Here is a 13,226-nt window from a genome sequence, read left to right on the forward strand (position 1 = left end):
TAAGCCATATCATTACAATCACCCTTATTTTTGTAGGCTAAGCTCACTTTGAAATTTTCAGTTGCTTCTCACAATGTAGCATTATCCCCCATACTATGATTTATTAGTCAGGGTTCAATCAAGAGAAAAGAAACCACACTAGTTATTTTAATGGTAATAATTTAATATTGGTAATTATTGAGAGATGAAAGGCACACAAGAAAAGACATTGTAACACAGAGTGGTCACTGAAGGAAGTGGTGACAATGCCATAGGTTAAGGGGTATGGGGAAAAGTTGGGTGATAGGGAAGGGTGACTTTTCTCAAACATGAATTAGAAGGAACTAAGAGAAACGAGATGGAAATTCAGAACAGCAGTCTAAAAATGCTCTGTCCCCACCATAGTATCACAACTTAAAGTATTAAAGGGTAAGTTTGGAGGAGAAAAACAGTACCTAAATAACCAGCTCATATGACCAGCTACAGAGTGTGGAGAGAGAAGACGTGTGAAAAAATATTATCAGAAATATTGAGAAAAATCACATTGGTCTTGCTAAGGTAAATACTCTTATCTTCTTCTTTATGAATTCTAATTACCTTAACATCTTCAGGATCTAACTATGAACAGTAAAGGGCCCAAGACATACAAGCTGTCATCGAATGAAAAGTCTGACAGAATTAAACAATCCTCAACATTGGCTTCACATAGACTCACTTGGTCATGCTCTGGACTTCCCTTGCTGTGCAGTGGATTAAGGATCCAGTATTGTCACTGCAGTAGCCCTGATCACTGCTGTGGTACAGGTTCAATCCCTGGCCCAGGAAATTCTACATGTCACAGACACAGCCAAAAAAAAAATCAGTCATGCCCTTTTTGCTCTCTAATCTAATTAAATCTTTGTTTTCTTTTTTTGTAATTCATATATTAGTTTAAGGCATACAACACAGTGATTCAGTTATACATAATGATAGATATATATTGTTTTCCAGATTCTTTTCCCTTATGATTATTATAAGAGATTGAATAGAGTTTGCAGTGCTGTACAATAGATCCTTGTTTAACTATTTTATAGGTAGCCATGTGTATCTGTTAATCCTAACCTCCCAAATTATCCCTCCCCTCCCCCACGCCTCCCTTTTGTAATCATAAATTTGTTTTGTATGTCAGAAATCATGTTTAATTTGATGCTTGGAAGAAGAAGGAGAAGAAGGAGAAGGAGATGAAGAAGGAGAGGAAGAAGGAAAAGAAGAAGAAGGAAGAAAGGAAGAGGAGGAGAGGAGAAGGAGGAAAAAGAGGAGGAAGGGGAAGGGGAAGAGGAAGAGGAAGAAGAGGAGGAGGGAGAAGAGGAAGAAGAATAAAAAGGGCAAATGGGAATGGAAGAGAAAGGGAGGGAAAGGGGAAGGGAGGATAGGGAAAGGATGATAAAAATGGAGCAGAAATAGAAGAAGAAAGGAGAAACTGAATAACATCTATAATTTTGCCCAAATTACAGTCAATAATCATAAGCATCAAAAAGTATCTGAGCTGTAGGGTGACTTGGCTTCTTCCTCCACCAGCCAGTTTTCATGTTCCTTGCTGATCCTAAGTGTCATGGCTCTTCCCACCAAATATAATTCTGCTGTTTTAGATGTGTTTTCTCTGCACAGTGGCCTGTGGATGAGAGCCAATTCCATTAAGAGTTCAACTAAAGAAAGAGCATCCCCTCCAATCTTGGAAGAAAAACTAGTGATGTGATGATTGATCTCTTACATTTTACTTTAGAATGAAAAGGTTTTTAAAAGCCAATTCGTGGAGTTCCCATCAAGGCACAGTGGAAACAAATCCAGCTAGGAACCATGGGGTTGTGGGTTCAATCCCTGGCCTCACTCACTGAGTTAAGGATCTGGTGTTGCCGTGAACTGTGGTGTAGAATGCAGATGCAGCTCAGATCCTGCATTGCTGTGGCTGTGGCAGAGGATGGCAGCTACAGCTCCGATTGGACCCCTGGCCTGGGAACCTCCATATGCTGCAGGTGTGGCCCTAACAAGACAAAAAGACAAAAAAAATTAAAAATTAAAAAAATAAAATCCAATCCAAGTAAATTTTTTCTTTTTTTTTTTTTAACTTTTTTATTTTTTCTTTATTTTTTTAATTTTATTTTCCCACTGTACAGCAAGGGGGTCAGGTTATCCTTACATGTATACATTACAATTACAGTTTTTCCCCCACCATTTCTTCTGTTGCAACATGAGTATCTAGACATAGTTCTCAATGCTATTCAGCGGGATCTCCTTGTAAATCTATTCTAGGTTGTGACTGATAAGCCCAAGCCCCCGATCCCTCGAACTCCCTCCCCCTCCCATCAGGCAACCACAAGTCTCTTCTCCAAGTCCATGATTTTCTCTTCTGAGGAGATGTTCATTTGTGCTGGATATTAGATTCCAGTTATAAGTGATATCATATGGTATTTGTCTTTGTCTTTCTGGCTCATTTCACTCCGGATGAGATTCTCTAGTTCCATCCATGTTGCTGCAAATGGCATGATGTCATCCTCTTTTATGGCTGAGTAGTATTCCATTGTGTATATATACCACATCTTCCGAATCCAATCCTCTGTCGATGGACATTTGGGTTGTTTCCATGTCCTGGCTATTGTGAATAGTGCTGCAATGAACATGCGGGTGCATGTGTCTCTTTTAAGTAGAGCTTTGTCCGGATAGATGCCCAAGAGTGGGATTGCAGGGTCATATGGAAGTTCTATGTATAGATTTCTAAGGTATCTCCAAACTGTTCTCCATAGTGGCTGTACCAGTTTACATTCCCACCAACAGTGCAGGAGGGTTCCCTTTTCTCCACAGCCCCTCCAGCACTTGTTATTTGTGGATTTATGAATGATGGCCATTCTGACTGGTGTGAGGTGGTATCTCATGGTAGTTTTGATTTGCATTTCTCTTATAATCAGCGATGTTGAGCATTTTTTCATGTGCTTGCTGGCCATCTGTGTATCTTCTTTGGAGAAATGTCTATTCAGGTCTTTTGCCCATTTTTCCATTGGGTGATTGGCTTTTTTGCTGTTGGGTTGTATAAGTTGCTTATATATTCTAGAGATTAAGCCCTTGTCCGTTGCATCATTTGAAACTATTTTCTCCCATTCTGTAAGCTGTCTTTTTGTTTTCTTTTGGGTTTCCTTTGCTGTGCAAAAGCTTTTCAGTTTGATGAGGTCCCATGGGTTTATTTTTGCTCTAATTTCTATTGCTTTGGGAGACTGACCTGAGAAAATATTCATGATGTTGATGTCAGAGAGTGTTTTGCCTATGTTTTCTTTTAGGAGTTTGATGGTGTCCTGTCGTATATTTAAGTCTTTCAGCCATTTGGAGTTTATTTTTGTGCATGGTGCGAGGGTGTGTTCTAGTTTCATTGCTTTGCATGCAGCTGTCCAGGTTTCCCAGCAATGCTTGCTGAATAGACTTTCCTTTTCCCATTTTATGTTCTTGCCTCCCTTGTCAAAGATTAATTGACCATAGGTGTCAGGGTTAATTTCCGGATTCTCTATTCTGTTCCGTTGGTCTGTCTGTCTGTTTTGGTACCAGTACCACACTGTTTTGATGACTGTGGCTTTGTAGTATTTCTTGAAGTCTGGGAGAGTTATGCCTCCTGCTTGGTTTTTGTGTCTCAGGATTGCTTTGGCGATTCTGGGTCTTTTGTGGTTCCATATAAATGTTTGGATTGTTTGTTCTAGTTCTGTGAAAAATGTCCTGGGTAATTGGATAGGGATTGCATTGAATCTGTAGATTGCTTTGGGTAGGATGGCCATTTTCACAATATTGATTGTTCCAATCCAGGAACATGGAATATCTTTCCATTTCTTTACATCTTCTTTGATTTCTTTGATTAAGGTTTTATAGTTCTCGGCATATAGGTCCTCTTTGGTCAGGTGTATTCCGAGGTATTTGATTTTGTGAGGTACAATTTTAAAAGGTATCGTATTTTTGTATTCCTTTTCTAATGTTTCATTGCTGGTATACAGAAATGCAACTGACTTCTGAATGTTAATCTTATAGCCTGCTACTTTGCTGAATTTATTAATCAGTTCAAGGAGTTTTGGGGTTGTGTCCTTAGGGTTTTCTAGGTATAGAATCATGTCATCTGCATACAGTGACAGTTTGATCTCTTCTCTTCCTATATGGATGCCTTTGATTTCTTTTGTTTGTCTAATTGCTGTGGCTAAGACTTCCAAAACGATGTTGAAGAGCAGTGGTGAGAGTGGGCATCCCTGTCTCGTTCCAGATTTGAGTGAGAAGGCTTTCCGTTTTTCCCCATTGAGGATTATATTTGCTGTGGGTTTATCAGAAATGGCTTTGATTCTATTCAGGAATGTTCCCTCTATACCCACTTTGGCGAGGGTCTTGATCATGAATGGATGTTGAACTTTGTCAAATGCTTTTTCTGCATCTATTGAGATGATCATATGATTTTTGACTTTTTTTTGTTAATGTGGTGTATGATGCTGATTGATTTGCATATGTTGAACCATCCTTGTGAACCTGCGATGAACCCAACCTGGTCATGGTGTATAATTTTTTTGATATGTTGTTGGATTCGGTTGGCTAAGATTTTGTTGAGAATTTTTGCATCTATATTCATCAATGATATTGGCCGATAGTTTTCTTTTTTGGTGGTATCTCTGCCTGGTTTTGGAATGAGGGTGATGGTGGCCTCATAGAATGTCTTTGGGAGTATTCCTTCTTCTTCAACCTTTTGAAAGAGTTTAAGGAGGATGGGCACCAATTCCTCTTTATATGTTTGATAGAATTCACCTGTGAAGCCATCTGGTCCTGGACTTTTATTTGTAGGGAGTGATTTTATGACCTCTTCAATTTCATTTCTAGTGATCGGTCTGTTCAGTTGGTCTGTTTCTGCTTGATTCAGTTTTGGCAGGTTGTAAGATTCTAGAAAATTGTCCATTTCTTCCAGATTGTCAAACTTATTGCCATATAGTTGTTCATAGTATTCTCTTATGGTTTTCTGTATTTCTGCTGTATCCGTTGTGATTTCTCCTTTTTCATTTATAATTGTGGTTATTTGGGTTCTTTCTCTCCTCTTTTGAGTGAGTCTGGCCAGGGGTTTATCAATTTTGTTCACCTTTTCAAAGAACCAGCTCTTGGTTTTATTAATTTTCTCTATTGTTTTTTAAGTCTCTATTTTATTGATTTCTTCTTTGATCTTTATAATTTCCTTCCTTCTTCTGACTTTAGGACTTTTTTGTTCTTCTTTTTCTAATTCATTTAGGTGGAGGGTTAAGTTGTCCATTTGGGATCTTTCTTCTTTTTTGAGAAAGGCCTGTATTGCTATAAATTTCCCTCTGAGCACTGTTTTCGCAGCATCCCATAGATTTTGAGAGGTTGTGTCTTCATTATCATTTGTTTCAAGGTAGTTTTTAATTTCCTTCTTGATTTCCTCATTGACCCATTGGTTTTTTCGTAGCATGTTGTTGAGTCTCCATGGAGTAGGTTTTTTCTCTTTGCTTTTCCCATGGTTGATTTCTAATTTCATGGCATTGTGGTCAGAGAAGATACTTGAGATAATTTCTATGCTCCTAAATTTATTGAGATTCGCTTTATGTCCCAATATGTGGTCGATTCTTGAGAATGTTCCATGGGCATTTGAGAAGAATGTGTATTCTGCTTTTTTTGGATGTAGTGTCCTGAAGATATCAATTAAGTCTACCTTTTCTATTGTTTCCTTTAGGATCTCTGTTGCTTTATTGGTTTTCTGTCTAGAGGATCTGTCCATTGATGTGAGGGGGGTATTTAGGTCTCCTACTATGATTGTATTCTCATCAATATCTCCCTTTATGTCTGTTAATATTTGTTGTATGTATCTGGGTGCTCCTATGTTTGGGGCATATATGTTGACGATAGTAACATCCTCTCCTTGGATGGATCCCTTAATCATTAAATAGTGTCCTTCTTTGTCTTTCTTTATGTCTTTTGTTTTAAAGTCTATTTTGTCTGATATGAGCGTTGCGACTCCTGCTTTTCTGTCATGTCTATTGGCATGAAATACTTTTCCCCAGCCTTTCACTTTCAATCTATATGTATCTTTTGTCCTAAGGTGAGTTTCTTGTAGGCAGCATATTGAAGGTTTTTGCCTTTTTATCCACTCAGCCATTCTGTGTCTTTTGATTGGGGCATTCAGTCCATTGACATTTAAGGTGATAATTGATAGATGATTATTTATTGCCATTTGATCCTCGTGTTCCAGTTGATTCTATGGTTCTCCATTCTTCTTTTTTTTTTTTTGGTTGGATGGTCTCCTGTTATTATCTGCTTGAGTGTGTATTTTTTTTTTTCCATTTTTTGCAAATGCAATATTTGGTTTTTGCTTGTGGTTGCCCTGTTTTTTAAGTATGCTAACCCCTTCCCATAATTGTGTGTTTTAGCCTGATGGTCCTGTAAGTTCAAACACTTCATTATTATATTAAAATTAAGAAGAGAGACATACATACAAACAAAAAGGATTATTTACCTCCTAACATCCCTTGCCCACATTTTATGGTTTTGATGACTCTTTTATTTTTTTCTTTTTAATTTTATTTTGTTTGAAGCATGTTCATGATTAAATCTGTATGCTGGCTTATTTGAGTGACTGCTCTCTGATTGCGGTTTCCTCAGTCCTAGTTCTTCCTCTTCTTCTTCTTCTTTTTTTTTTTTCTTTTCTTTTTTCTTCCCTTTCCTTCCTTTCTTTTTGGTTTAGAGAAGCCCTTTCAATATTTCCTTTAACCTGGGTTTTGTGTTGCTGTATTCTTTAAGTTTTTGTTTGTTGGGAAAAATTTTTATTTCCCCTTCTATTTTAAATGATATTCTTGCTGGATAAAGTATTCTAGGTTGCATATTTTTTACTTTTAGCACTTTAAATATCTCTTGCCATTCCCTCCTGGCCTGTAGTGTTTCTGTAAAGAAATCAGCTGATATTCTTATGGGGGTTCCCTTGTAGGTAACATTCTGTTTTTCTCTTGCTGCCTTTAGGATCCTCTCTTTATCACTAACTTTTGCCATTTTTATTATGATGTGTCTTGGTGTGGGTCTGTTTGGGTTCAGTTTGTTTGGGGCCCTCTTTGCTTCTTGTATCTTGAATCCAGTATCCTTTAGATTTGGGAAGTTTCCAGCGATAATATCTTCAAATATATTTTCCATTCCCTTATCTTTTTCCACTCCTTCTGGAATTCCTATTATGCGTAGATTGGCCCGTTTTATATTATCCCATAGGTCTCTTATATTGCTTTCCAGTTTTTTGATTCAGTTTTCTGTCTGTTGACCAGATTGAGTGATTTCCATTATTCTATCTTCCATATCACTGATTCGTTCTTCTGCATTATTCATTCTGGTTTTTACTGCCCCTAGTTCAGTTTGCATCTCTGCAAATGAATGTTCTAGTTTTTCTTGGCTCCTCCTTATATTTTCTAGCTCCTTTCTGAGGGTATCTGCATTACTGTTCATATCTTCTCTTAATTCCTTCAGTATTTTCAGTATTTCTCTTTTGAATTCCAGGTCTGTCAGACTGCAGAGATCTGTTTCATTGTTGACTGTTTTAGGTGAGTTCTCCTGTTGGTTTGACTGGGGGTGGTTTCTCAGCTTCTTCATCTTGCTTGTTGTCTTCTTTCTCCTGAGGGAGTTGTACTCTCCGTTATCGGGTAGTGTTTGCCTTGTCACTGCCGTGGAATATTTCCTGAGGGCTGGCGTTGTTGGTCAATCTTTTTTGAGGCAGTGTGGCTTTTCTGGAGTGTTGATGGGACTAACAGTGTTTCTTTGAAGCAAAGGAGGACTTCCTGAGGGCAGACAGGACTGGGAGGTCCACGCCACGATGGTAGCAGATTTCACTTGGTTCTCAGCACCCCCTGGGGTCTTGGGCGGGTAGCAGGGCCTTTGGAGACTCAAGAGGCTCCTCCCCAGGGCAGCCCGATTCAGAAAGACCGTCTGAGATCTTTTCCCAACTCGGCCAGGCTTGTTGCAGCTTTTCTGGGCTGCAGGGGGTCCTGCCTGGAGCTGGCAGTCCTATGCAGCTGGTCCACTAGGTCTCAGCATTCCCTGGGGTCTTGGGCGGGTAGCAGGGCCCTTGGAGACTCAGGAGGCACCTCCCCAGGGCAGCCCGATTCAGAAAGACCGTCTGAGATCTTTTCCCAACTTGGCCAGGCTTGTTGCAGCTTTTCTGGGCTGCAGGGGGTCCTGCCTGGAGCTGGCAGTCCTATGCAGCTGGTCCACTAGGTCTCAGCACCCCTTGGGGTCTTGGGCGGGTAGCAGGGCCCTTGGAGACTCAAGAGGCTCCTCCCCAGGGCAGCCCGACTCAGAAAAACCGTCTGAGATCTTTTCCCAAGTCGGCCAGGCTTGTTGCAGCTTTTCTGGGCTGCAGGGGGTCCTGCCTGGAGCTGGCAGTCCTATGCAGACAATAGCTGCTTTTTATTCTTTTTTCTCCCACCCCCTCTCTCTTTCCCCTTCTCCCTCTCTCACAATTGTCTAACTACCACCCTCATGGGCAACCACATAAGGTACCTATATCTTTCACAGGGTATCCTCTTTCCCCTGAGCACCCATGGGGTCCACTGCCTGTTTCAAACACATAGCCAGTCAGGATAAGAGTCTTTCCCCTGACCCTAGCATCAGCCACAGCTTTATTTGAAGACATACAGATAGGTCTGGACTGAGACACAATACCCAGGGCCACATTAAGGGAAGACCCAATCCCACACTCTTGTCTCAAATAGCCAAGCAATTATTGAAACTCCTATGTTAGGTTAGTTAGACTTTCAGAGAGGATTGGAAGGGCTCGACGCATGCAGCACAGTCCGAAGGGCCAGCTTGCCAGCTGGCATTTGCTAAATGTATGTGTTTGTCACAGGCAGCAGAGCCAGTTGGCAAGCCAGAGCAAGAGCAGAAAGACCTTTGATGGTGGTGGGCATTGTCCCAGTGCCTCACTTGCTGCAGTGGACACTCTGCAGAAATAGCACAGACTCCCATACAAAATTTGGCTTGGATGATGTGACAGAAAATGCCGTACATATAAAAGGTTGTCAAAGGTTTTACTCCACGGCTCAAGATCTCCCTGTCTGGGGAGTGCATAGAAGGTCCTCTAAGTGGGTTTGAAATGGCTGAAGAGTTCAAAGAAAGTGACTGGTTTGGGGTTTAAATTTTTTTTAATTGTGGTGAGAGTGTAATTTCTGAGTGTTCCTGCCTATGTGCTCAAGGTGGCATGGTTTGAATCTTCCAATATCACCAAAGGAAGGAGGATGTGGACTTTATCATAAGCTTGCCCAGAAGTTGAGCAGGAGGGGAAGAGAGGAAAGTATAGCTTAATCCTACTGTATAGCTTGTATAGGGATCTACATCCAATCTTTTGTGATAAAACATTTTGGAAGATCACATGAGAAAAAGAATGTTATGTGTGTGTGTGTGTGTATATATATACATATGTGTGTATACATATGTATACACACACACATAAATATATGTATGACTGGGTCCTCAACTCCTCAAGCTTGCCTGTGATGATACCTCCACCCATAAAGTAATGATGTACTTCGTTGGTGCCATCTTTGGTGGAATTCCCATCTCTGGAATCCTTTTCTCTTATTCACAAATACTTTCCTCCATTCTGAGAGGCCCCTCATCAGGTGGGAGGTACAAAGCCTTCTCCACCTGTGGCTCTCACCTGGCAGTTGTTTGTTTATTTTATGGAACAGGCCTCGGGGTGTACCTCAGCTCAGCTGTCTCACATTCTCCCAGAAATGATGCAGTGGCCTCAGTGGTGTACACAGCGGTCACCCCCATGCTGAACCCCTTCATCTACAGCCTGAGGAACAGGGAAATCAAGAGAGCCTTACAGAAGCTCTTCAACAGAACAACCTAATTTCAATACTTGGCTATTTTTTTTTTCATCTGCTGTTTAAAAATTATTGCACACAAAACATCTGGAATTGGCAGATATGTTTGTTTGATCATATAGGTTTTGCAGCTCACATTATTTATTTATCATATTTATAATATCTAAACATCTCCTACATGGGCATATGTTTGATGGGATTAAGAGACCATTCTTGATATTTTTTAAAGTTTAATTTTATTGAAGTAAAGTTGATTTACAATGTTGTATTAGTTTTAAGTGGGTGAGAATAATATATACACATTACTGTATAAAAAGATGATTAATGAAAACCTACTGTGCAGCATAGGAAAAACTACTCAATAGTTTGTAATAACCTATATCAGAAAAATGAATTGGTATTTTTACATATTCTGGATCTTATGTATGTTAAAATCACGGCGTGAGTGAATTCCATTACATCTATGGAATCTTTTTATTTTTATGAAGTAAATTTGCAATGAGGGATTTTTTTTATTACTTTTTTTTCCCACTGTACAGCAAGGGGGTCAGGTTATCCTTACATGTATACATTACAATTACATTTTCTTTCCCCCAACTTTTGTTCTGTTGCAACATGAGTATCTACACAAAGTTCTCAATGCTATTCAGCAGGATCTCTTTGTATATCTATTCTAAGTTGTGTCTGATAAGTCCAAGCTCCCGAACCCTCCCACTCCCTCCCCTTCCCGTCAGGCAGCCACAAGTCTTTTCTCCAAGTTCTATGTAATCTTCTGCATTTGCCACCTATGACCCAGTATTCTTCAGAAATTCACAATTGTTTTAAAATGTATAAAGAATTTTCTAGTTTTAAATGATGCAACGGACAAGGGCTTAATCTCTAGAATATATAAACAACTTATACAACCCAACGGCAAAAAAGCCAATCACCCAATGGAAAAATGGGCAAAAGACCTGAATAGACTGTTCTCCAAGGAAGATATACAGATGGGCAGCAAACACATGAAAAAATGCTCAACATCGCTGATTATAAGAGAAATGCAAATCAAAACTACCATGAGATACCACCTCACACCAGTCAGAATGGCCATCATTCATAAATCCACAAATAACAAGTGCTGGAGGGACTGTGGAGAAAAGGGAACCCTCCTGCACTGTTGGTGGGAATGTAAACTGATACAGCCATTATGGAGAACAGTTTGGAGATACCTTAGAAATCTATACATAGAACTTCCATATGACCCTGCAATCCCACTCTTGGGCATCTATCCGGACAAAACTCTACTTAAAAGAGACGCATGCACCCGCATGTTCATTGCAGAACTATTCACAATAGCCAGGACATGGAAACAACCCAAATGTCCACGGACAGATGATTGGATTAGGAGGAAGTGGTATATATACACAATGGAATACTACTCAGCCATAAAAGAGGATGACATCATGCCATTTGCAGCAACATGGATGGAACTAGAGAATCTCATCCGGAGTGAAATGAGCCAGAAAGACAATGGCAAATACCATATGATATCACTTATAACTGGAATCTAATATCCAGCACAAATGAACATCTCCTCAGAAAAGAAAATCATGGATTTGGAAAACAGACTTGTGGCTGCCTGTTGGGAGAGGGAGGGAGTGGGAGGGATCAGGAGCTTGGGCTTACCAGACACAACTTAGAATAGATTTACAAGGAGATCTTGCTGAATAGCATTGAGAACTTTGTCTAGATACTCATGTTGCAACAGAACAAAGAGTGGGGAAAAGAAACGTATACATGTAAGGATAACTTGATCCCCTTGCTATACAGTGGGAAAATAAAATAAAATCTACATAGAATTTTCTTTTTCTTTTTTCCTTTTTACAGCCATACATACCTCATATGGAAGTTCTCAAGGCTAGAGTGAATCAGAGCTACTGCTTCAGCCTATGCCACAGCCAAAGTACACTGTATCTGAGCTGCATCTTCCACCTTCCCTGCAGCTTAGAGCAACACTGGATCCTTAACCCCCTGATGGAGACCAGGGATTGAACCCATATCTTCACAGAGGCCACATTGTGTCCTTAACCTGCTGAGCCACAGTGAGAATTCTATATATAAAATTTTCAATCATTTGAACTACCCAAGGCTATTTTCTATAAAACTTTGGCTTCAATCAAATCTATTGATGAAGGTATATGGGGGATTATATGTCACTTGTTCTCAATCTTGGCTTCATATTGGAAGCATCTGATAAACTTTAAAAATCCTCCTGCCTGAGTCCCACCACCAAGCATTAAAATTTACTTGGAAAGTGGAAAGCCGCCTCAGAGGGAACCTGGGAGAGAGCCTGGTCTCCACCCGTGCTGGGGAGCGGAGAGAAGAAGGGGTGGGTTCCCATAAAATACCCCCCACGCCACAGCAAGCTTACAGGCCCGCTAGCTAGCAGAAAGCTGTGCTTCCCAGTGCATTCCCTCCCCCCACCCCCGCCACCCCCTACGCTCTCACCGAACCTGGGGCTGCCTGCCATCCAGGAGGGCTGGCCTCAACAATTGCCTGAAGCCTACCACCGCAGGGGCTCTCCCTGCACAGGCCTGCTTGCCCTTTGGAGGGGCTACACTTCCACAGAGCAGCACCAAACACCACCAGCCCCCTAGAAAAGGCCTGCAGCCCAGAAAAGCTAGAACAAGCCTAACCAGGCCGTGAATAGATCGACCTAATTCTCCGACGGTTTTTCTGAGACGGGCTCCCCCGGGGAGGAGCCTCTTGGGTCTCCAAGGGCCTTGATACCCGCCCAAGCCCCCAGGGGGTGCTAAGACCTAGTGGACCAGCTGCATAGGACTGCCAGCTCCAGGCAGGACCCCCTGCAGCCCAGAAAAGCTGCAACAAGCCTGGCCGACTTGGGAAAAGATCTCAGACGATCTTTCTGAGTCGGGCTGTCCTGGGGAGGAGCCTCTTGAGTCTCCAAGGGCCCTGCTACCTGCCCAACCCCCAGGGAATGCTGAGACCTAGTGGACCAGCTGCATAGGACTGCCAGCTCCAGGCAGGACCCCCTGCAGCCCAGAAAAGCTGCAACAAGCCTGGCCGACTTGGGAAAAGATCTCAGACGGTTTTTCTGAGTCGGGCTGCCCTGGGGAGGAGCCTCTTGAGTCTCCAAGGGCCCTGCTACCCGCCCAAGACCCCAAGGGGTGCTGAGACCTAGTGGACCAGCTGCATAGGACTGCCAGCTCCAGGCAGGACCCCCTGCAGCCCAGAAAAGCTGCAACAAGCCTGGCCAAGTTGGGAAAAGATCTCAGACGGTCTTTCTGAATCGGGCTGCCCTGGGGAGGTGCCTCCTGAGTCTCCAAGGGCCCTGCTACCCGCCCAAGACCCCAGGGAATGCTGAGACCTAGTGGACCAGCTGCATAGGAC

The 13,226-nt window shown here is 41.6% G+C and overlaps 1 protein-coding gene across 1 annotated transcript; it reads left to right on the top strand.

The window, feature by feature from the left end:
* The first annotated feature begins 9,526 nt into the window (after positions 1–9,526).
* Positions 9,527–9,862, top strand: LOC146405487 (olfactory receptor 7E178-like). Its single transcript, XM_085011710.1, has 2 exons — positions 9,527–9,626; positions 9,696–9,862. Exons 1-2 carry the CDS (start codon positions 9,527–9,529, stop codon positions 9,860–9,862), a joined length of 267 nt encoding a protein of 88 aa, XP_084867836.1.
* Positions 9,863–13,226: the final 3,364 nt, after the last annotated feature.

Source organism: Sus scrofa, chromosome 2, assembly GCF_054392235.1.
Source record: "Sus scrofa isolate SSC_HxYL_T2T_F1_AM1 chromosome 2, Sscrofa_HxYL_maternal_Yorkshire_Landrace_v2.0, whole genome shotgun sequence".
Lineage (NCBI taxonomy): Eukaryota > Metazoa > Chordata > Mammalia > Artiodactyla > Suidae > Sus > Sus scrofa.

What these genes read in the sequence shown, in the direction of transcription:
- LOC146405487 (XM_085011710.1), top strand. Translation starts at nt 9,527, where the DNA reads ATGTACTTCGTTGGTGCCATCTTTGGTGGAATTCCCATCTCTGGAATC. An exon ending in TCTGAGAGGCCCCTCATCAG is followed by an intron (nt 9,627 to 9,695) that starts GTGGGAGGTACA and finishes TTTATGGAACAG; the next exon opens with GCCTCGGGGTGTACCTCAGC.